The sequence below is a fragment of the Xiphophorus hellerii genome, chromosome 1 (assembly GCF_003331165.1).
Source record: "Xiphophorus hellerii strain 12219 chromosome 1, Xiphophorus_hellerii-4.1, whole genome shotgun sequence".
NCBI classification, from domain to species: Eukaryota; Metazoa; Chordata; class Actinopteri; order Cyprinodontiformes; family Poeciliidae; genus Xiphophorus; species Xiphophorus hellerii.
The window spans coordinates 24,040,663-24,064,215 of record NC_045672.1 but is presented as its reverse complement, the minus strand read 5'-3'; the positions used below and the strand labels follow the sequence as shown (position 1 = coordinate 24,064,215).

At 38.5% G+C, this 23,553-nt stretch overlaps 1 protein-coding gene across 9 annotated transcripts in view; it reads left to right on the top strand.

The window, feature by feature from the left end:
• LOC116730240 (synaptotagmin-2-like) overlaps positions 1-14,632 on the top strand; it is a 72,736-nt gene extending 58,104 nt beyond the window's left edge. For 8 of the 9 annotated variants that reach the window (XM_032579414.1, XM_032579581.1, XM_032579337.1 and 5 more), the window contains 6 exons: positions 3,112-3,249; positions 4,078-4,245; positions 4,955-5,122; positions 6,871-6,988; positions 7,312-7,445; positions 7,872-14,632. In XM_032579414.1, coding sequence (XP_032435305.1) covers positions 3,112-3,249; positions 4,078-4,245; positions 4,955-5,122; positions 6,871-6,988; positions 7,312-7,445; positions 7,872-8,087 — 942 coding nt within the window. In that variant the 3' untranslated portion in view covers positions 8,088-14,632. The remainder of the gene's footprint in view (positions 1-3,111; positions 3,250-4,077; positions 4,246-4,954; positions 5,123-6,870; positions 6,989-7,311; positions 7,446-7,871) is intronic. The other variant, XM_032579975.1, reaches the window with a different exon arrangement.
• The last annotated feature ends 8,921 nt before the right edge of the window (positions 14,633-23,553 follow it).

Sequence of the window (23,553 nt, the reverse complement as noted above, 5' to 3'; positions counted from 1 at the left end):
ACATCTCAGTCCAAAATCAACTGTCTGTTTCCGTGGACAATTTATTTACAAAACCTAAAACTAAAACTGAGCTCTGATGTTACTCAGGAAAAGGCATTCATCCAGGCACAGTATCTGCATCTCTGAGTTCCTACAGGAAATATGACAAGAAACAAAACGTATGCATATAGCATGATACCTACATGGATTTGTACATTATATTTAGGACATATAGGTGGATAAATTTTGGACCGTACAAAAATGTGTGACTTTTTTTAATACTTATTGCCTCTCAGATTTTTAGAAAACATCTACACTTACCATCAGAAATAAACTTGAATCCTGCATTGTGTGGCCTGGCATGCTTGAATGAAAGACATTAGCACAACACAGCCACAGAATCCAACATAAACGGATGCAGAGTGAGAAGGCGTGTGCGTGTGTGTGTCTGAGAGAGAGTGGTAAGCATGCTTGAGAGTCTGCATGTAATCAAAATGTAGGTGTCCTGTGTGTTCAGCTGATTTTCTCCAGCTGAACAGAAACAGAGCTGAAGTTACCAACTTTGGACCTAAAGAGGAACGATCAAGAATCGGCACACATCTTCAGTTATTAGGACACATGTCTCAGCAAGATCTAAAGAAACTCACCCATGCGTTTATCTTCAGTCACATTAATTACTGCAACAGTCCTTCTACTGGCTCTCTGTAGCTCAGAGAAGAGACTTTTAAATACTTTTGTTAATTTATCATTCACTGAATGGCTTAGCACCTACATACAACAACAACATACATCTGTTGTTGTTGTATCAATCTTCCAGTCCACTCAGGTCTTTTGGCTCTGGTCTGCTCTGAATTCCCCAAATCAGAAGCTGACATGGAGAAGTACCGTTATATTTTTATGTTCTCTAATCTGGAACAAACTTCCAGAAAACTGCAAAACTGCCAAAACACCGAGTGCCTTTAACCCCACCAGGTTAGAGTCATCTAGGGAACATTGATCAATATATTTTTATAAATTTATTTATAAATAAATATATGTATTTTTTTCATGATTTTGATGGAGGCGTGTGAAAAAATGTAACTTTTCTTGCTTGTTTCATAATTGGTTGTTGTACTGTGTTTTTATGGTGTAAAGCACTTTGAACTGCCCTGTTGCTGAAATATGCTCTATAAATAAACTTGACTTGACTTGACTTGACTTGTGATAAGTTCTGCAATGAATATGTTAATTGTTTATTTGTGACTGTGTGTCATGTTCTTCTGGCTAATCAGTGAGTAGTGGAGTCTCTAGTTTCATAAAGACTTTGTCAAAAATACACCAATTTGTTATGAAAACATTGTATCATGTATGCTGAATGAATTTATTTCTTTAAAATATAGTGAGATTTTTCCACCTGAATGATCGAGATTCCTCCGAAAGCCATAAGAGTGTAACATTATTGTAACAAAGATATTCAAAGGTCTGATAAACCCTTTCAAAACTTTTTTCTCATAAAATTGGCATAATTGTGTACTGTACAATTAAACTGAAAACCAAACACCTTTACTTCCGAACAAAAGTATATATATATAAAAAATGTCCATAAAAACGGGGATAAGTAAATATGTTGAATACTCAGTAAGGCCACTTGATTTTACAAGTTTAATAAAACAAAATCACTCTCCAAAATAAGTTTATTTTTATAAGCCCATAATAAATTAACATTTAAGTTTGCTCAGTTGTGATTAGTGAAACAGTATGCTCAATTCACAGCTTGGTATGTATCTACAGTATGTGCTCAACATCAGAGTGTTGAGCTCATGGATTGGAAATTTTTAAAAGAAAAACAGAAAGTAAAATATGTCAAAATTCTATTTATTAGTTGCTAACGCTAACATGGCACAGTCCCATTTTGATGGAGTGGTAGAGCACAAGTTTGTGTGGATCAGTACATTATTTTGTCTCTTTCCATTGCACCCCATAAAACCATTCTTGGGCCCAGTTGTACAGTATAGTTGCTTTACTGTAAAATATGGTACAGTAAAGGTGAAGCCACTGACGTCACACAACACAGTCCATTGATTGGAAGACAGAAAAACATCACTGCTTGAAACATGCTAGTGCATCATGTTAGTTGTTACCCTAGTATGATGCAATTTGGGTTTAGCCCCACCTGCCCAATAAGAATCCTACTGGTGGTGGAAATATCTTCTGAATGCGCCGGACCATAAAATAGGATATCGAGCCGCATTGACCCGTGCTGTACTGCCCAGTGGAAACGATGCACATGTGTGAAAGGATAGGATTAGTTTTCTGTCTATAGACCAGAGATAACGCAAAATGTTAAGTCCAAAAGTGAACGCAAATCATTGATTTGAAATCAGTACAAAATACATAATTAACAACTGTTTAATACACGTCATTTGATCTCACAAAAATGTGGATACAGAAGGAAATAACTTTTATCAGTTTGGAAATATAAAGTAAATATCTCACTTTTAGCTTGACTCTGTTTGGATGTTAGTTTGTGCTTGTTGGGTGCCTGATTATGTGTATTTAGCATCCGGAGGTGCTTATTAAATGACTTATGGCATATTTATCCACATATATCAACACAGTGGATGAATGTGTTACAGTATGGGTTTCAGTATATCCAAACCACCATTAGTACTCACTGCTATTATAGAATGTTAAGTAAATTTGATGCATCATGATCAATGTTTTATAAGAGTCTCAAACTGTTGTAAAGTGCTAAGTCGCTGTATTAGGTCTTTCACTTTTGGTCCTCCCCTTCTATGTTGTGTTCTACATCTGTGAAACATCGGCCATGGGTTGTAATGAGTAGTGTTATGTCAACAACATTATGTAGATGAGGAAAAGTTCCTGTTTTGTATTTAACATTCTTCTAACACACATAAAAAAACTAAAAACAGCAAATGGTGTCACCCAGGAAATAGTGAAATCAAGTCAGGTTGCAACCGTGGTCATTGATGAACAGTTTGCATTTGTAACACTGGGGTAAGTCGAAGGTAGGTGCTGTGACTAACCTGACTGCTGTGCTGACATGTAAGGTTTAATGTTCTGCTCAGCCACCCTTTCATTGCCATCCTCTCACACTCTTCTTTGTTGCCTGTCCAACTTCTATCATTGCAGAAACCTCAGGATGATGATGATGAAGAAGATGATGTTGAGCCAGGCCTAACTGGAGATGAGAAAGAGGAAGAAGTGAAGGAGAAGGAAAAGCTTGGGAAGCTGCAGTACTCCATTGATTATGATTTCCAGGAAAACAAGGCAAGCAATACTATAGATTTGTTTGGCATTACCCACACTACATTGCAAAATCACTAATAACCTTTGAACCTTTCTACATTTTGCTTTCTTACAACTACATAGTTGTATTAATTTTTGCTTTTCATGTGACACACACATAACTATTGCATTATTGTGAAGTTGAAGGAAATTACATATTTTTATTTTTTTTTTTTATTGCCCCGCAAGGGGTCTCTTTTTGTGGGCTCTAGTGTCCCTTTTTCAAAGTAGGCTGACAGGAAAGGGGGAAGGAGAGGGGAGAAGACATGCGGTAAACGTCGTCGGGTCCGGGAGTCGAACCCGCGACAGCCGCGTCGAGGTTACGTTTGCCTGAATGTGGGTCGCGCTAACCCCTCCGCCACCACAGCACGCCCCCGAAATTACAGATTTTTAATAATATTTTTACAAATAAAAATCTGATGTGTGACTTGAGTCTATCTTTCAAAAGGACAACCCAAATACTATAGCTAGAGTTACTTTGGATTTATTCATATCAAAGCATAATGATGTATTGGAGTCAAAGCTAATTCCTAACTGACAGACAGACAGATGGATGGATGGAAGAAAAAATGCACACCATACTTACAGATATTATTTCTGTGAAAAATATAGAAAAGACTCTAAGTTTTCCTTACACTTCACAATAATGCACAACATTGTGTTGGTCTTGGACAAAATTCCAATGAATTTTGTGTTTGTATAATAAAATACTGAAAAGCTCAAGTACAAGGCACTGTATATTTCATTTTAGGTTGTTAAAAAAACAAACATTTTTGTACTGTTTTTATGACATTATGTTGCACTCCTCAGCTAACAATAGGAATTCTACAAGCAGCTGATCTCATCTCTATGGACAGTGGAGGCACTTCAGACCCCTACGTCAGAGTCTTTGTCCTGCCTGATAAGAAGAAAAAGTTTGACACAAAAGTACATAAGAAAACACTCAACCCAGTCTTCAATGAGACATTCATTTTTAAGGTAAGCTTAAAGTGACTGGTGGCCGCCCGTCATTCATCATCACTCATTTCCTGCTCATGAATAATGCACTTCTGCTTATGTGATTGGTAAACATGTCTAGTTAAAAATAAAGTTAACTTCCCTTTCTTCCTTGTCCTGGATTCTGTCTTCTCCTACACTTTGACTTTTTCCCACAGTGATAATAAGGAGCAGACATATTGAATGTGTCTTACAAAGGAGAGTTTGAAGGGGAATCATATTAAAGGAGAGGCCCACCTCTGGTGCACCTTGTCTGCTGACAGCCCCATACAAAACAATTCAACTGTTTTAGTAGCTTGTCAAAGTTAGACAGTCCTACTGAGGCAGCTTGCATAAAGCTAAATACGTTTAATCAGTCAAAAGGTCAGACTTCATGTATAATTTATTGTGAATTACCAAAAAAGCTACACTTATGTACGTAAAATTTAACTACATTAAGTTGATGCTTTCATCTAATCGACATAACTGAAAGTGTGGATAGTGAATAGAAAACAAATATACAAAATGTTGGGTAATTTGCAGAGTTTTGGTGAGTGAACATGAGCTAGACTTAGTAAGAGTGTTAGAGGAGGAAGTGATCTTATTAAAAATGCATTCCATGAAATGTAGGCGGGGAGGAGACATCTGACCGTTCTGACAGATGTCCTCAGCTATTTCAATGACTAAAGTTAGACTCGCTTGTCATTTTCAGATACCATTCACTGAAATGGGAGGGAAGACTCTAGTGATGGCCGTCTATGACTTTGACCGCTTCTCTAAACACGACATCATTGGAGAGATTAAGATACCCATGAACACGCTGGACCTTGCAAAACCAATTGAAGAGTGGAGAGACCTCGACAGTGCTGATCAAGAAGAGGTAAGGTCTGCTCTGTCAGTACAAAATGAGAGTATTGTAAAAATGTTACGTATTTGTTGTGTAACACCAGCAACTGTAGCCTTGAGAAGACTGTCAAGCAAATTATGCATTAAATCTAAATAACATATTAGCTTCACTTTCTGAAATAAGTGACACAAGCATTGCAATTTCAGAATATCTTTTCCAGGACATTCTGATTTTTATTTTCAGGGTGGAATTATTATACAGTACACAATGAGCTGCACAAGTTCAAATTTATTGTAGATTTTATGTAATCCATATACTTATAGACTAATACTGTATAACATCAACATTACTGAAATTTCCCTTACCCAGTTGCCATCAAACATCTCCCTCCTTTCAGTCATCAGTAAGTTTCTGGTATAATTATGGACCACTGCAAATATTTAAGCACTCTTCTTATCAGAAATAGCAAATAGAATTTAAATTGGCTGCCTTCCTGGCACAGACATTTAAGCATATTCCATTAATCTTTAGTGGAGTTTGAGTCAGGTTCAGTCCAGATTCTCGTGTTAGCCTTCTTTATTCATTTAGGAATGTACTTGGAGTCGTTGACCTGCGGAAACATGCAACTATGCCCAAGTTTCAACCTTCCAGTTGTTAATTTGTGATGAAGTTAAACAACTTGGGGATTGTTCCCTTTCATTATTTTTCCCCCTATTTTGAGCTGTGTACCAGTACCACTGGCAGCAACATGAAGCTTACATGGTTACTTAACCATTTACAAAGTCCTTAGGTTCAAAAACCTCATTTTGACTCAAAAAGTATTCTTGTCATTGTGGCTAAATCTGTTTCTCATCTCTTCTTATTTGGTTTGACCAAATAGGAAGCTGCAACATATTTCTTGAAGGTGTTTTCAAAGGACAAGGCATGTTTTTATTGGGTGACAGCCTCTAATTTCATGCTGATGTAGAACTCACTTCCCTGTCAGACCTTGACACTGTTGTTCCATTCTATGACAGGCTTAAGTCTTAGTGGATCTTAAGTTGTTCCTAAACATACTGATTAATTTTTGGCTATTAGAACTCACAGTTTGGGCCAATTTAATAAAACCTGAGTGTGATATTATTCCAATATTTGAACTTGTATCTATAGTTTTGAGTTGGTCTTCATTAGAAAAAATGTGAACACAATTCAAGCTTGTTCATGAAATTTAGATTTTAAAATTAAATATTTTTTTTCCTGGGTGGAATGGTGACACAATATTGCCCACCCAAAATAACAGCTTAAAATGCACAGCTTAAGGTCAAGATTTATGACAATCATGCTAATTATGAATGTCTGTAAACTTCTGATGAGGTTCTATGAAGTAGATGTGATTTCTTAAAAATATTACTTGCCATTTTTTCATAGTTTATAAACTGTGATTTACTGTTTAGACTTTAAAAAACCAATACACATTCTCTTCTGTAATTTAGGCAAAATGTCTGTTATGCTACACTGCTCACTGAGTAACTGTGCAGCTTGTTACGTGGAGCTGTCACTGTGATGCTTCACTCTATGAAAATATGAGGAAACGGTTTAATCCAAGAAACTGCTCCACCAGAAACATCTTAAAATGGAAAATTTTCTTTACAGCAATTTCAGGCTAGAAAAGCAATTCCAAATTGCATGTCTCTGAAATAAGAAAAAATACTTAACGTCTTCATATGTTGTAGGTGAAGCTCTTTTTCTAATGTATCACTTTATCTTCCATAACATTCTGCTTTCTTTGCTCCTTCTCACAGCCAGAGAAGCTTGGTGATATTTGCATCTCTTTACGTTACGTCCCGACTGCTGGCAAACTCACCATCTGCATCTTGGAGGCTAAGAACCTAAAGAAAATGGATGTGGGAGGACTATCAGGTGGGCTAGTTTATATAAACACAGCTGTGCTATAGATGTTCAATTTCCTTCACACTTTATCATATCATGGCATAGTCCTGAGTAAAAGGGCCTTCTCCTTGCTCTGAGACTGCAGAATGCTAAAGAACGTGACTTCGAGCCCAGCCATCAATTTTGTGCCGCTCTGCTCACGTGCTGTCGCTGCAGCGCTCACCCATTCTTCACTGTCTTGCATTAGAAGTGGCTCCATCTGTTGGCATAATAGAATACTGCAACCCAGATTTGCATGAGCACAGAAGTTCCTTGTCCTCATGTCGTGACTCAGTTCTGTATCTGTTTGCCAGATCCCTACGTAAAAATTAACCTGCTGCAAAATGGAAAGAGGCTGAAGAAGAAGAAGACGACAGTAAAGAAGAATACTTTGAATCCTTACTACAATGAGTCCTTCAGCTTTGAGATTCCTCTTGAGCAAATGCAGGTATGGATATGGAGCATGTTTTAATTAATTTATTTTTTTTAGTTCTTTTCAGAAATGTAAATAGTACTTCACTTAATATTATAGAGAGACGGTCCAGTCTGAAGGAAAAAATGTTGTTCAAGGAGACTACGTCAAAGTTGAAATATATAGATATTGTTTAATAACTTAACAGTTTCTCCATAACTTTAGTTCAGACCTGTGTGGTGTGCTCCCTTGTTTTCACAATGCTGTTTGTGGTGATGCCATAAAAGTTATGACGAGAGAAACTGCTAAACACAAAACTCTGAGATAACACCGGGAACTTGCATCATTTTTTCCTTCAACAATACAGAAAATTAAACCAGCACAATATTTCCAGTCCTGTTGATCCTATAACCTTCATTGTATTCTGAACCAGGTTGTAATGCTCTCCCCCTTTTTCCTCAGAAAATCCAAGCCGTCATCACAGTGCTAGATTATGACAAGATTGGCAAGAACGATGCCATCGGGAAGATTTGGGTGGGAAGCAAGTCCACGGGGGCTGGACTGAAACACTGGTCTGACATGCTGGCCAACCCCCGCCGCCCGATTGCCCAGTGGCATCCGCTGCAGCCAGAAGAAGAGGTGGATGCCGCCCTAGCAGCACTGAATGCCAAGAAGTAAAATAATTTAAAAAAAAACTCCCTCCACCCGCCTCCACACTTTCCTACCTTTGCATATCCAGTTGTTTCACTCAAGTCCCACATATCAATGTATATTCCAGAAGAACACCCAAATCTGTTCCCTCCAGCACATTTCTGTCCCACAGCCATAATTGTAAAAGATCCATAGAAACTATTTGACATGATGGGAAATGTAGTTTAAAAAAAATCATATTATATTAAGTCATGTCACTAAGAAAAGAAGACAAGTTGTAGGATGGACAGATACTCAGTCATTTTTGTTTTAGATCTATTTTTATATCGGAGTTGTGGTTCCATTATTAAGCTTATAGAGTAGACTATAAAAGGAGTGCTATTTGGGAATCTGGTGATTTAGAGGGATGACACATACATTCATTCATATTCTACTTCTCACCCTTTTTCCCTTTAGTGACAAAGTTTGCTTAGAATAGTGCTTAACAATAAAATGCTTTATACTGCCATATGATAGAGAAACAACACAAGCAGGTCCATTCCGTAGGTGTTTTGTGCACCATATCCCACACCTGCCAGGTATCATCCTAGATGATTCTGTTAGTTGGAAGTACATTCCTAGAGTTGGGTAGCAAAGTAGGGATTAGGTCCAGTTACCCACAAACACTGCCTTTTTGGATTAGTTACCCTTCTGCCCATCGTCTCAGGAGAACTGAGAGGAAAACTCCATGCCTTTTTTTTCTAAACGGGTTCTTATTGTTAGCAGTTATACAGCGTGATGAGAAAAAAAAATGTTACACTAAAATTGTAAGAATTCTGCTGACCTTAGGCTTATGACTGAAGTTAGTTAAACCACAATTTATTGAGTTATATGGCGGGTATGACAGATGATCTGCAAAAAAAAAAAAGTGTGCTTGTGTATTTTAAATTGTGTTTAAAAAAAAAGCAATGTCTGTCATCTGTACTACAAAAACGTTTGGAAATACCAGAGTGGCTACAAAAAGAGAGACTGATCCCAACCACAGCTGACATTATATTTACAAGGTGTCAATTACTGCCTACAGCCCTCGACGTTCCCCTCCCGACATCTCTGATTCTGTATATCACTTGTTCAGTGTTACTGCCATTAGTCATGGACTTGACACAAGGGTTTTTACTTCAAAGGAATCCCTATAACCGTCTTACAGTCATAAAGGAGACAAGCCTTCCAAGTAACAAAATAAGCAATTTTCAACTACCAGGGACGCCTTCCAGTTAGAGGTGTTGTTCTCTTCCTTTCCTTGTTTTTTTGTTCTACTTTTTTTCTACTTAATAATTTAGTTTACCTTCAAACACTTTTATTCCTTAAGCACTTTAATTCCTAATGTTTTGTGTACATACGCTCAGAAGTCAGAGCTTTAACAATTTAGGGAGATTCATTTGTTGCTTTTGCTTCTGCTTACTTTGGCCTATGTGTTTGTGTGTGTTTTGAATTGTTTGAATTACGGTTATTTCACTTAATTGCAAAAAGTCTGGAAGAAATCGCACTGATCCATGTGTATTTTATGCACAGCTTACCAAACTGTCGATTATGAATTGCACTAGCAAGTATTGTTCTGTTATGTGGTTCCTGACACTGTTCTTAGGCGTGTGTTTTTCTTTTCCTGAGTGATATAGCGTGATGAAATTGATCATTTCTGTGGCACACACAGACATGTCTTGTCTTGTGAATGGAAGGGAAAAGAAACACATTGAGTTCAGTGCTGCTTTGGGGTCTCTTCCCAGAATGAAACAATGCAGTATAGACAGCCAAAGTCGGCTCCAGGTAACTGCAACTGATTTTTTGACTAATTTTGACCCTTTAACACATAATGATAACATCTCAGAAAATGTGATTTCAGTTAGTCTGCTCAGGTGGACAACTTCACTTAGACTGAATAATCAATGTGATGTCAAATTATTAACTTTATATATGAACTATAAATGTTTTAAAAAGCTGCTATTGGGCTGTTATGGCCACATTTTTGACTGATATTGTTCCGCCAATGCTCTCTACATATTCCTGTCCAATTCACCTATCACGCAGCTATTTCCTCTTTCAATTTAAAGATGTGTTTCTACAAAAACAACAAAAATATTCACCGTAACAAAAAGGAGAAGAGCATCATTCATGATCTTATTGATAAAGAAACATATTTACAGTTGTTAACAGTTACAAATATCACTGAGATCATTTGGCTCTTTATATTTGTACGTTTAGATTCTGAGAGAAGTTTTTGAGCGAAAACTTGAACTTGCAACAGACAGCACACTATTAGAGCTCATCACCCGTGAATAAAGTCAATTAAATGTTAATTAGGTTTTGTGAGCATTTGGAGCCCACTATGCTTTTTCACAAGAAAACTTCCAGTTAGCTTTCTGTATAGCAAATGCAGGAACAAACATTTTATTGCATTTTTTTGGGGTGAACTTTATGTTTTTTCTTTCTTTTAAATTCTCTCTATATATAACAATCAAAACCAAATTTCTGTTTGTCATCTTGCACAATTCTTTCTTTTTAAAGCAACACTTAAGAAAAAGGCAACATGGAAGCAATCAAGCAACTCATTGGTGTGTAGTTTTGCCTATATACATAGTTCATACACGTTGATAATGCATGTTTATAAGAACTACTGTACATAAGAGCATGTTTTAGAGACAAAGCAAAAATAACTTGTGTACGTTAAATGGGTGTCATTTGCCATTTTAATAACACAGCAAACTGAGAAAAAAAATGCGCTGTATATTTTCTAAATAGAACAAAGTGTGTATTTATTTTCCATGAGGGTCATTGGAGAGAATGTCATGCAAATATTAGAGTACTATTACAAATAGGAATCTTTCCACGCCTGAAAACTCTTAAGCAAGTGTGTCGTCCAGTGCTGTGGGTGAGTTCATGTAGGAAGAAAAATGTAGCCGCATGCTTGCTATGTAAATTCCTTGTGCTCAGAGTTTTTTTGTTTGGCACCATTTATTTGCCATTTAGTTCATTATTGTACCTTTTAAAAATATTAGCGGTTGTTAATTATGCTACAGTTTCTATTTTTTATTTTTTAATTAGAAAATTGTTATATTTCATTTCAACCAGGGGATCTCCAAGTCTGCAGGACTGTTTCTTTCTCTCTTTTTTTAGTAAGTAATGCAGATTAAACTTGATGTTATTCTGGAATAGCGCATTTGGAAAAACAATATATTAAATTGATTCTAGGAGTCATTTATGCCAGCACTAACCAAGACTAAAAGTCATACGGACCATATCCTACCTTAGGCTGCATTTCCAGGGCCAAACTGTGAATAAGCCTTTTTCCACTGAACACAAATGACTTGGAGTCCTCTTTTTTCCCCTTTATTACTGTTGCTATCATTTTTAATTAGACGATTTTATTTTTCTTTCTGTTTGACTGACCTGATACATGTTACAGATTGTGTCTCTTTTACTCTGTTACTATACAATGGGTGTACTTGTAAACAAAATAAATTAATAAGATGAAAACAACTAAAAGCCATAAAACTCAAGCACTAACTCTTTAGAGCTCTGCTGAACAGCTAGAGTTTATTTATGAGGGAACAAAAATCTGACGTCTTCATTTTTCCATGAATAATGTTCCTTCTCGCATTCCTTTTCTAAAATCTTTGTTCAACCAGAGGGAGAAAACCATTCTACTGTCTGAGCGTGGAGAACAGCTGCCAATTTAGGAGAGCAAGTGTTTTGGTTTTTTTTTTTGAGTGGCTGGTGTCATCGTTACGTCGGTGATTTTACTGGGTTGTGTTTGGTCATATTTGGTTAGCATAAATAAATATTTACAATTATGATATTGAATTCTGACTAATAAGAATAAAACTATATATGTGAGAGTGTGTTCCATTTTAGGGCTGAGTGCAATTTGTGACGCAAACTGGGTCAAGCTGCTAGTTTCTGTTCTCCCAGTTTGAGGAAAAGAACTCATACAATCAAATAATAATAATAGCGAATCTTTGCATTATTTCAGATGCTATTACCAACAGTTTTTGTTCTTTTTTTAATCAACTGCTCAGCAAGAATGGATAAATTGAAGAATCCTTCCCCCCAGCCCCCCCTCCGAACACCCCCCCCCCCCCCCCCCCCCCAAGATTTAAGGCTGAATCCGTCCCACAGAACTATGCATATGTTTATTTTTCAGACTTGTGTCTACAACACTACAACTTGCTTTCTTGCCCTGAGTTATATATGACAACCTCACACATCTGTATATCCTGATGTTGCTCAGTCAGAAAAGCTTACAGATTCATATGGCTTTTGGTGTGTAAAACCATATCCACAAGACAATCAGCAATAAGCCTTATTTTTTTTATCCTGAGACATTAAACATGTTTATTTCAGGAATTTTAACATTACAGGATACAAATTATGTTCAGTCTTTTGCAGTAAAGCCAAATAGATTTAAAACAATAGTCTTACCTCATACTTTTTCAGAGAAAGTAAAAAAGGAATGGTGGAGAAGAAAGTAAAAATGTAATAAAAATGTTTCACACTTTAAATGTAACTTAATCTGGAACATTTAAGGGTTTTGTCCCTTTCACAATAACTACAGAAAACTGATAGAAAAGTATAAATTTTTAAGCCGTTTAAGCAGTTATGTTTTTATGCCATATCTGCATCAAACATGTATTAATTTATTTAGAATTATATAGAATTATTCCTTGTTTTAAGATCTAAGTGAGAAATAATTGTTTTAGGTTGTTTATATTTATGATAATGCTAAATTTTATGTAGGAAACTTTAGATAATTGTATATTTTAACAGGTCAACAAAATTTTACAGCTCTAGACAAATTTCATTTTAGAGAGAGAGAAAAATGTTGCTCTTTGGATTGAATGTTGCTGACCCCTATCGTAAGCAAGGGTTTGGTGACCAACACCAACAAAGTACCAAGCATTTAACATTTTATCTAGTTTATGTGAGAAAGTGGCTTCAACTCTCCTTTAACTTTTGGCAAGAAAGCAAACAAGCCCATATTTTCCACAATGTTGAAGCATTTTTTATTTTTTGTTTGATGCAAGTTGCTGAAGTTTCCTAAATTGAACTGCCACATCAATCTTCAATGTGTTGCATAAAACTGATGCTCCACATTCTCTTAATGCAATACAGTAACAATCACTGTCCCATCAATGCCAATGACTGTGACCAAATGATGCACTGAGAGCAGGTTTCAGTGTGTTTTAGAAATACTGCCACCACCTGATTACGCCTGCCAGCATTTATCTCCACAGTTTAACTCTGCACAGCCAATATAACAGGAGAACTACAATAGGAAAGCACCAAATATGACAAAAAAATCGCAAAGGTACATTTATGGTGCATTTACGAAAGTCTTTGTTTCCTTTTAAAGCCTGGGTCACCACATACACAAGATCCTCAGACAATATGGTGGACTGAGACTGGTGAGCTGTGATTGTGTTCTTGTGTATGTGGAGTAATAAAATGTCCAAAACATTGCTTAAGATCACAGAGTTAGATTATACTACTCTCAGTACAAGTCTGCATGCATATTGTTATTTTTTTATGTATGAGTAACACGGTAAAAATAAAAGCTTTATGGTTTAAAAATGGCTAGTGATCTGTTTCCCTGATTGCTGAGTGTATGTACTTATGCACAAATGCATCTGCGGTTGCCCTGCTTCAGCTGTGCAAAGACAGTTTTAGAACACCGTTCACACATATGTGATTTGTTTCTGTCTTTTTTTATTTTTGTTTGAACAAACACTGGGATCTAAAAAGGGAAACTGTGCAAAATTCAGTCCATTTGACAGTCAAAACGTGATGTCGAGACCTGCGGCGGGTAAAGGCGCTGCTTTGAAACATGCTGGTTCTCTTGTCAGTTGCTGTATTTCTTCTTGCTCTCTTTGTGCATAGGCGTAATCACTTTTGTTGTTTATTTTTTATTCTGTGTATCCCTGATGTAGAATGTGGAGCTGTGTTTGAAGCAATGGCACAGATGTGTCTCCATGCTCTCTCCTCATTTGCTTTCTGTTTGTGTCCTTGTCTGGTTTCTGTGTAGCTGATTCTGTCACTGTCATCGAGGTGAATAGGAGCCTGAATCTCCTTTTGCAGAGCATAAGGAACACCGGCCTTCATGTTAACAACATGGACATACTGTATACTGCCAAACATGCAGGGCCGTACCGACCTCCCCCCTTGAGCACTCAGTTCTCCACCTCTGTTCCATTATGCAGCTGTTTTCTCGAGACTCATTTGTTTTACCAGCTTCACCTTCTTCTCTTCATCCTCTTTTAAAGCATCGGAGGACAGTCAGGTTATGTCCCCTAGCTGTGTTTCTTCGTGTCTAGTGTTGTGGTGCGCGTGTTCATGTCAGTACTTGTGCCTACTGTGGATCGCATGCTTTAGCCTTTGACTGAACACAAACGTTGCTCACAAACTCCTCTTGACCCTTATGTGGACATATGTTGGGAATCCTTCAGAAGTTATCAAGGGAACCAAATAACTTATTACAAATTTATCTTATGTGTTGCCAGTTCTGTAAAAACAAATAGGAAATAAAGGCCTTTTAATAACCATGAGTTGTATGTGTTTACTATGCAATATGTTTTATCTCACAAAGGCACATGATCCTTTGATGTTTTCTTTGGTTACACTATTTCATACCAAGCTATCAGTCACTTTTAAGCCATTTAAAATAGTGGATTTACCACAAGCGGGAGCAACACAGCTTAATTTATGTTGCCATTAACTCTGACCATCTCCCCCATCAACTTTGAAGAAAACTATACATCCTATCCAATCTGTTCTTAATACGTATTCATAGCAGATCCTTTTTTCTTGTGTGGTGTGTGACAGATCTTGTGCGGTCAGAAACTGGAAGTGGTTCCTATACAGACATGCTATAACCCAATTGGTTCTTTCTAGTAGTTCTAATTAAATATGAAAAGTCCCAGCAAGAAAGAACTTTGTTCTTATCCTAGAATAAAATAACAATATTCTCTGTTCTTATGGAATATGTACTTTTACAAAAAGCACGTTGGCCTAGCATTGAACAAGGAAGAAAAACCCTTTAAGGTTATTCAAACAATACATGAAAAAGTGTATAATGTGTGTAGTTGTTTAGATATAATATTCAGACCATTTCTGCCATGTTTAGTAACCTGAAGGTCGTTGGTAAATATGTCAGACCGAAGTCCAATCCAAATAAGGTGGACCCTTTGTTTAGAGTTAGAAGTTAGGTTTAGTGATAATGTTGGAAATAGGTTTTGTTTAAGGCTGGGGTTAGAAAGATACTAGTTGATAGGTTTATTTTGTCACAACCTGCAAAGAACCAGCCAGAGACAGAGATTAGGTTTCTTTTGATTTCTTTTCTGCAGAATAGGAGAATTGAGAACAGACGCGACGAATCGCTGTCAAACACTGTCCGGACTCAATTCTACCAGTTCTTTCTTTGCATTTCTCTTTATTGTATAGAAAAAGGAGGTTGGGCTTCTCTTCACACAGTCACACAGAGAATTGACCAACCGTCTTTACATTCTGGAACCTCTCATGGACATGCCCTTATAAGGGCATGTGGCTGACCACAACTAATCAGTTACATATGGAACTAATAACACATGAATGTTTAACGTTTTTAGCTTCTAAGCAAACATCCTAAACAAAGTTAATAACATACTACAAAAGAAAGAGAAGTTAAGTCAATATAAAAAGAAGAATAATATGAGAGTAATAATATAAAAGAATAATATGAAAAGAATAATATGAAAACATAACTTGTAAAATAAACTCATGAGTAAATGAACAGGAGGATAAGTTTCCTAACATTTCCCACCTGTTTTTCATATTAAGCATGAAGTCTAACACAGACATCAGGAATACATCACTTGCTGGCACATTTTCAATGCATCCATCATAACGTTAGACATCAGGGTGCCCCTCAGTGATAGAGGCAACAAGTTGATATTGATATAGAACATGTCCAACAGTTTTGGCTATCAGAGATTTTAGACATGGGATTATGCAGGCAGTAAAAATACAAAACAAGAAAAGAATAATAAGAAGAGGCATCATTAATTTCAACAGCAGGTGCCACCATGGTCCAGATATGAACCAAGAAAGGAAATCTCCTTGTGAGGGAACAGCATCCTGTAACATGGCTTGTTGCAGATTCTTTAAGGCAGACATGGCTTCAGCAATATGAGTTTCATTAGCATCAGAAATATAAGTACAACAAGATGTTCCTATCATTACACACACACCACCCTGACTAGCTGTAAGTATGTCTAACACCATCCTGTTTTGGAGAACCATCAGTCGCATTTCACTAAGTTGTTGATTCTGACCTCTCTCAATGTCCATGGTAATATTTACCAGGGTCTTCATTCTGTAATCCAAAGTTTCAATCATCAGCATAGATTTTGCTACTCCAACCCATGGAAAAATTGACAGTCCCCATTTCCCAGCAGTACTCCAATGTTTGTGTTCTTTGGGAACATTTGAACCCCAGATAGGATCATGTGGCTGGAAAACAATTTCTGAATTTCTCCGCCGTCGCAGGTGATGAGAGTGTACTGCTGCAGTAGATACAATGATGGTATGATCAGAGACAAACACAGGAGCACAAGTACCTGACCAGTTCATGGGTAGCGATGCATAGATATTACTTCCTCCACACAGAAACCAACCACCCTCAGTAGGATAATTTCCTCGAGGTGTCCACATGGGACATGGGATTAGAGTCCCATCAGCACTTGGACAAACGGAACTAGGAAATAAATCAGTGATATTTTGCTGGCATCCAGGTACATGGCCTACCCGAACAGTCCAGTTTCCTGGTGGAGAATGGATACAGACCGGATGTTTTGTCCCTGGCATCGTGACAGCTTTCATCCGTGATGGGTATCCAGTAACATTACTGTAGGTGAAGATAGGCGTCACGCCAGTGCACACTCTTTTCATCAGGATGTCACCATCTGAAGTGTTGACTGGAGTCGCTGGCATGAAACGTAAAGCACAAGAGGCAAAACAGACAGCTTGGGACCTGTTCATGGGACTGACATACAGAGTAGGTTTTCTGGTAGACTTTGGCATCACCGAGCAGACGTAGCAGTTGGTCATGTTCCGTTCTTTGGCCAACATCTCCACATAAGTCTGCCATATGTTGTCATGGTGATGGTCTGGAAGGTGTCCTAGCCAGATCTTCATAGCAGTGGTATGGACAAATCTTCTCCCCAGATGGATTAGTGAGGTTGGACTGAAAAAACAGGACACGCACACAGCAGCCACAGCACAAAAGAGGCCCCATCTCCATGAGGACCCCATCTTTGCTCAGTTACAGAGATGTTAGAGTTTACCTAGGACTCTATGGAACAGGGATGTGATGAGTTCTTCTGCTGACGTTGAGATGTGTGACCCTATATAGCCACGCCCCTTTGTAGTCAGATCTTCCCCACTGCCCCCACCTAGGTCTCCAACACTCTCTGCAACTTACAGTGGCTGAGGTGAATCCAGGATGGTCTCTCAGCGATCTTTACTGCAGTGGGAGTGGTCAAAAGCACTTGAAACGGTCCCTCCCACCGTGGGCAGGCCCAGTTCTGTCTCTTAATGGCCTTGATGAAAACCCAATCGCCTGGTTTCACCACCTGGAGGTCCTGTGAAGACAAAGGTTCTTCTGGCAGTGAATTTGCATTTGACACTTCTTTAGACTGTAACATTTCTTTCATGTAATCAGCTAAAGTTTTTTCACTGTCATCTGGTGGTGGTGTGGTGTCTTTAAATAACGGAAGCTTAAAAGCTCTGCCGTGTACTATTTCAAAAGGAGTTAAACCATTCTCAGTGGGCACAATTCTCATGTACATTTTCACTAAATCCAGACACTCTGGCCATGGCCTTTTAGTGTCTTCCATACATTTTTTAAGTCTGGATTTAACAGTAGAATTTGCTCTTTCAATTAACCCAGCGCTTTGGGGATGGTATGAACAGTGATTTTTTAATGTTATCTGCAATCTGTCTGCCATTAACCGAATGACTTGATTCACAAAATGTGGACCATTGTCACTGTAGATTTTCTGTGGGATGCCATGAGTTGGAATGATAGTTCTGCATATTGCTTTAGCTACAGTTAGTGCATCCGCATATTTTGCCGGGACAATTTCAACCCATTTAGAAAAAGCATCAATCATCACTAAGCAATATTTATAGGGACCACTTTGAGAAAGTTCAATGAAATCCATATGCATAGTCTCAAATGGGTATTGTGGCTTAGGAAATTGACCCCTCTTTGGTCGAACATTTCCTTGTGGATTATGTCTTACACAGATTGTACATGCTCTACAGAAAGTTTTAGCATATACATTAAACCCAAACACTGAAAAATGCTGCTGAATTATGTGAACCATCCCACCTGTGGACACATGGCAACAACTATGAGTCAGAATTGCTGCAGCATTAAAAAGACTTTTAGGAAGAATAGGTTTATTGTTAAGCATATAAAGGCCTGTTGTGTTCCTAACAGCACCCTTACTGAACCATGAGCGTTGTTCAGCACGGTGAGCAGCTTGTTGGTGTGACAGGAGAATTTCTAGATCAATAAGAAGTTCCTGTGATGTCGCATGATATATTTCTGACACACCAAAAGCGCCTGTAGCAGCTAGCTTAGCCGTGTTATCTGCATAACGATTACCAGTAGACACAAAATCAGTCCCTTTAGTGTGAGCAACACATTTGAGAAGGGCCAACTTAGATGGTAAAAGTATGGCCTGAAGCAGCGATAACAGAAGCTTAGCATGTGTAACAGATTTGCCAGTACTAGTAGTCATACCCCTGCGTTCCCATTGTTTAGCAAAAAAGAAAACTGTAGAAAATGCATATTGACTATCAGTATAAATAGTGACATCTTGACCTTTAGCCAACTCACAAGCCCTGGTCAAAGCAATTAGTTCAGCAGCCTGGGCTGAATGATGAGCTTTGATCTGTTTGGCTTCAACTACTTCACCAGCAGAGGTCACCACTGCGTAACCTGTTTGAGTCTCCCCTTTGTAATTTTTGGAACAAGATCCATCCACAAACCATACATTGCCAGTTTTTAATGGCACATCAGACAAATCTGGACGAGGTAATTGTAATTTTTCAGTTTCAAACACACAGTCATGTGGAACACCATCTGTAGCAGTTGGAACAAGAGTAGCAGGATTAAGAACAGTACATCTCTGAATTGTTAAATGAGGCTGAGAAAGCAAAAGTGCTGTGTAGGAGAGCTGTCGAGCAGGTGACAGAAAAGACATTTTTGCCTGCAACAACAGCACATCTACAGCATGAGGAACTAATAAATTTAGTGGGTGATATAAGACCACTTCTGCTGAACTTTCTACCGCTAGAGCAGCTGAGCATACAGCTTGTAGACATAAAGGAAGTGCAGATGCGACTGAGTCTAGCCGTTTGGAATAATATGCGATAGGTTTTAATTTTCCTCCATGAGACTGTAACAGGACTGAACACATAAACCCATTTTTACAATCAACAGTTTGAACGAATGGCTTCCTGTAATCAGGTAGCGCAAGAACTGTGGATGAGATAAGCTCTGTTTTCAAATCTGTGAACTGTTTTTCAGCTTCAGGTGTCCATGTTATCACCTCAGACATGGCCATAGGAGTCTCATAAATGAGATTAAGTAGCAGTTGTGTTTTTTCTGCAAACTGTGGGATCCAGGCTCTGCAATAATTACAGAGGCCTAGAAAAGCCATCATCTGTTTTTTTGTTACAGGTTTTGGAGCATTCGCTATTGCAGATTTACGCTCATCATGTATTTCCTTCCCATTTTCAGAAATCTGATGTCCCAAATAGCGAACTTGTTGTTGAACCCACTGTAATTTTGATTTGCTAACTTTATTTCCAGTAGATGCAAGGTGATGTAAAAGTTGCAGAGAATCTGCTTTACATGCTGCTTTACTTTTAGATGCTATGAGAAGATCATCTACATATACCAGGATTTGACTACCATTTTGCGGAGTAAAACTTTCCAGACAAGTCATAACTGCTTGTGTGAAAATAGTTGGACTATCAGCAAAACCCTGTGGCAAACGCGTATAAGTATACTTTTTTCCTTCAAAAGTGAAAGCAAACCAGTATTGTGAGTCAGGATGTACTGGTATTGAGAAAAAAGCATTACTTAAATCGATCACGGTGAAAAATTTGCTTTCTGGGTCTAGGGAATTAAGCAACGTGTGTGGATCTGGAACGTTTGGGGCTCGAGTTTGGACTGCTGCATTCACAGCTCGGAGATCTTGGATCATCCGCCAATTTTTTCCATCAGCCTTTTGTACTGGAAAAATTGGAGTGTTACATGGTGAATCAAAACATGGTCTAATTATTCCAGCATCCAAAAGGTCCTGTACAACAGGTTTTATTCCTTCCTGTGCATCCGGTTTTAACGGGTATTGTTTTATTCTGGGCCTACACTGTGATTTTGGAGTAATAGTGACTGGTTCCACTATAGTAATTAATCCTACATCTGTTGGACCTGTGGACCATAATGAAGCAGGCAAAGTCTGTAGGTCATCCTCATCAGACTGCGATAGTAGGACTGTAGAATCTAGATTAAGTCAAGGAGAATCTGTAACTTTTGGTTCTGTATCGAAGAGAACTCTGTACGACATTCTCCAAAGCTGTGTACTCGGACTGTACATCCAGCCTAATTTTTGAGAACAAGGCAGAAAATCAGATGCCATTTCTGCTGCTTTTAAACGGGGACCTGTGTCTCTGCTTTGTGTGTCATCAGCTTTAAACAAAGACAGATGTGGGACCCCTGGTAGGCAATAAAGAGATAGCTGTTGTGTGGGCAGAAGCACAGAAGCTGCTGCAAATGAGTTTCCGTCAGTATATAAATACTGAGTAGTCACCAACATTGGTTCCTGCTTTAAGAATTTTTTTGCATATCTGTCATCTGTTGTTAAACACACATTCATGATAACTTCTAGTTCTGCTAACGGTGTTTCATCAACAGGGACAGACAGAGACTCTTTTGCTTTGATTAAGAGTTCACTTTTTTCACTTATCTGTTTAAGAAATGGCAGCTGCAGAGCATAATACATTGGTTTTTCAGTTACTGTGGCCATAACGTTTTCAACTCTTACAGCTTTCATTCCTCCCTTTGTAGGGAAAATTGCAATGCCTAATTTTCCCATCAAATCGCGCCCTAAGAGATTAATTGGGCAGCTAGGTGAAATTACAACAGGGGCGTGCAGCCTTTTTCCTGTCTGAGGATCACAGATGTCAATACAGCGTGACATCCACTCCTGTGAAGTTTGACCATTTGCTGATTTTACAAATATAGGAGTATTGGAGGATTTGAGTCCTACACTGTCTTTAACGCAAGTTTTACAAGCTCCAGAGTCACATAAGAAAGTCACAGGCTGACCATGGACAGTCAGAACAATATACGGCTTTTCTTTTAATGCATTTAATAGTTCCATTGTCCCATACACATTAACAACGTGAGTCTGAACTTCGTTTTTAACAGTTGATTCATCTAGTCACGCCTGATAAGGTCGTGAATTGCCCCTGCGACCTCTCCTCCTCCCCCTTTGGTGTGGCGCCTGTCTCTGATTAGGACATTCTTTTGACCAGTGATCTAGTGACCCACAAATCCAACACCCCTCCTCTATTTGTGGTATTCTATTTCTTAACTGAGACAACCCCCTAGACCGAGGGCCACCTCTATTTCCTTGAAAACCACCTCTATTTCCTTGAGGGGGTCGGGTGCTTTGAAATGAAAACACTTCCTCTGGGTCAGAGGTGGAATCTGCCCAGAAGATTTGTGCATCTCCCTTTGTTTTTGCATGTTTCTCTGCATGCCGTGCATACTCCATTAACTCATGAACGGTGGAGGTGTTAAATGCTACCAGATGTTTTCTAATCCATTTAGCAATGTGTGGGAGAAACCCGGACATTAACATATTTTTTAACTGTTGTTGGTAAGGAGAGCCGTTGTGATCACTGAACATAATGCCGCTGTGAAATTTATATTCGTTTTCAAAACGGATTTTAAAATCATCGACATCTTCCCCTGATTTTTGTTTAATTGAACCAAGGTGGGAATAATCTGCATGCCTAGCAAAAACCTCCTTAGCTCTTTGTTGAACTTCATCCCACTGACGTTGCAATTCACCTCCCATAGTCGTTTGGTATGGTAAAGCAGTTCCTGGAGAACGGATTGAGTATCCAGTATAAGTGCCCCGGACTTTTGCCCAATCTTTCCCTAAAGAAGATTGCAAGGCTTGGCCAAATTCATATCCATTTAATCCATAAGAATTATAAATCCCTTCCATATCCATGATCCATTTATCAAGATCTTCTTTTGGAGAAGTTACACCTTCTACAGCTTTTCTGGCTTCTTCAAGAGACCACGGACGGAAAACTAGTATTGTAGGTTGTTTATTTTCCTCTCCCGGATTAGGATTTGCAACCTGAACCATCGGATATAACTCTTCTGATGGCTCAGACAGTGAAGGGTACAACTTTTGATATGAGCTAGAAGAACCCGGAGTTTTAGAAGAATTATATGGAGGAGGATTTTCCATTTGTACATGGATTTTAGCAGTTATTGGGGTTGTTTTACTACGAGTAGATTGAGAGGGACCCAAAGTTTCCTCTTTTTTTCCTAGTTTTTCAGGCTGGCCTGTTGAAACCCCCCTTAATGCCTCTGGAGCGTCCTCCTTTGGGTCAAAGGCTGGGGGTGGGGTTTTTTGTGCACATACTTGAGCTCGAGGTTGAGTTTCATTATCTTCTGGTCTAACAAACAAAGCTTCGGTTTTTCGGCCTAATTTATTTTTAGCACGCGCATTATGTCTATTTTGTGCCTGGGTTAACCACTTACGTGCAACTACAAGTTCCTTTAATTTTTTCTGTTGTCTGGTACCAGTTTTTGAACTAACACTTGTTTCTAATTTACACACCACGTCCTTCCATTGTTCCACTTTCAATACACCATTTACTCCGTACTTTTTTTTCCATTTAGCGAGGTATTTTAAGTTACCTGGCTCCATCTCACACATAAACTTTTCATCCCCTTTAAGACTTTTCACCTTCCCATGTGAAGAACCCATTTTTTACAGTGTTTTCGTCCCGTTCTTTATGACACCTAGGGTGGACGCTACAGAACGGGGGTTGGAAGTGGGGTGGTGGTTAAATTCTTGTCGTGGTAATCCTCGCTTCGACTCAACTCAATAAATGATTTGAGTGGAGGATTCTTGCTACACATCCCCAACAAGGCCCACCACTTGCTTTCCCACTGTTTTTTTAAAGGTTTCACAGGTTTCTTTCCCTTCGTGTGTGTTTAATACTTTCCCTTATTTATTTTACATCAAACGGGGGACTGAAAACCACCCGGATACCACATTATTTACTTACTTGGCTGATTCCTGCTCTGTCTCGGGTCTGAGTCCCGTCAATCCGCCGTTGGCTGAAAGAGGTTGACCTAAGACACTGGCCCAGCGGGGAA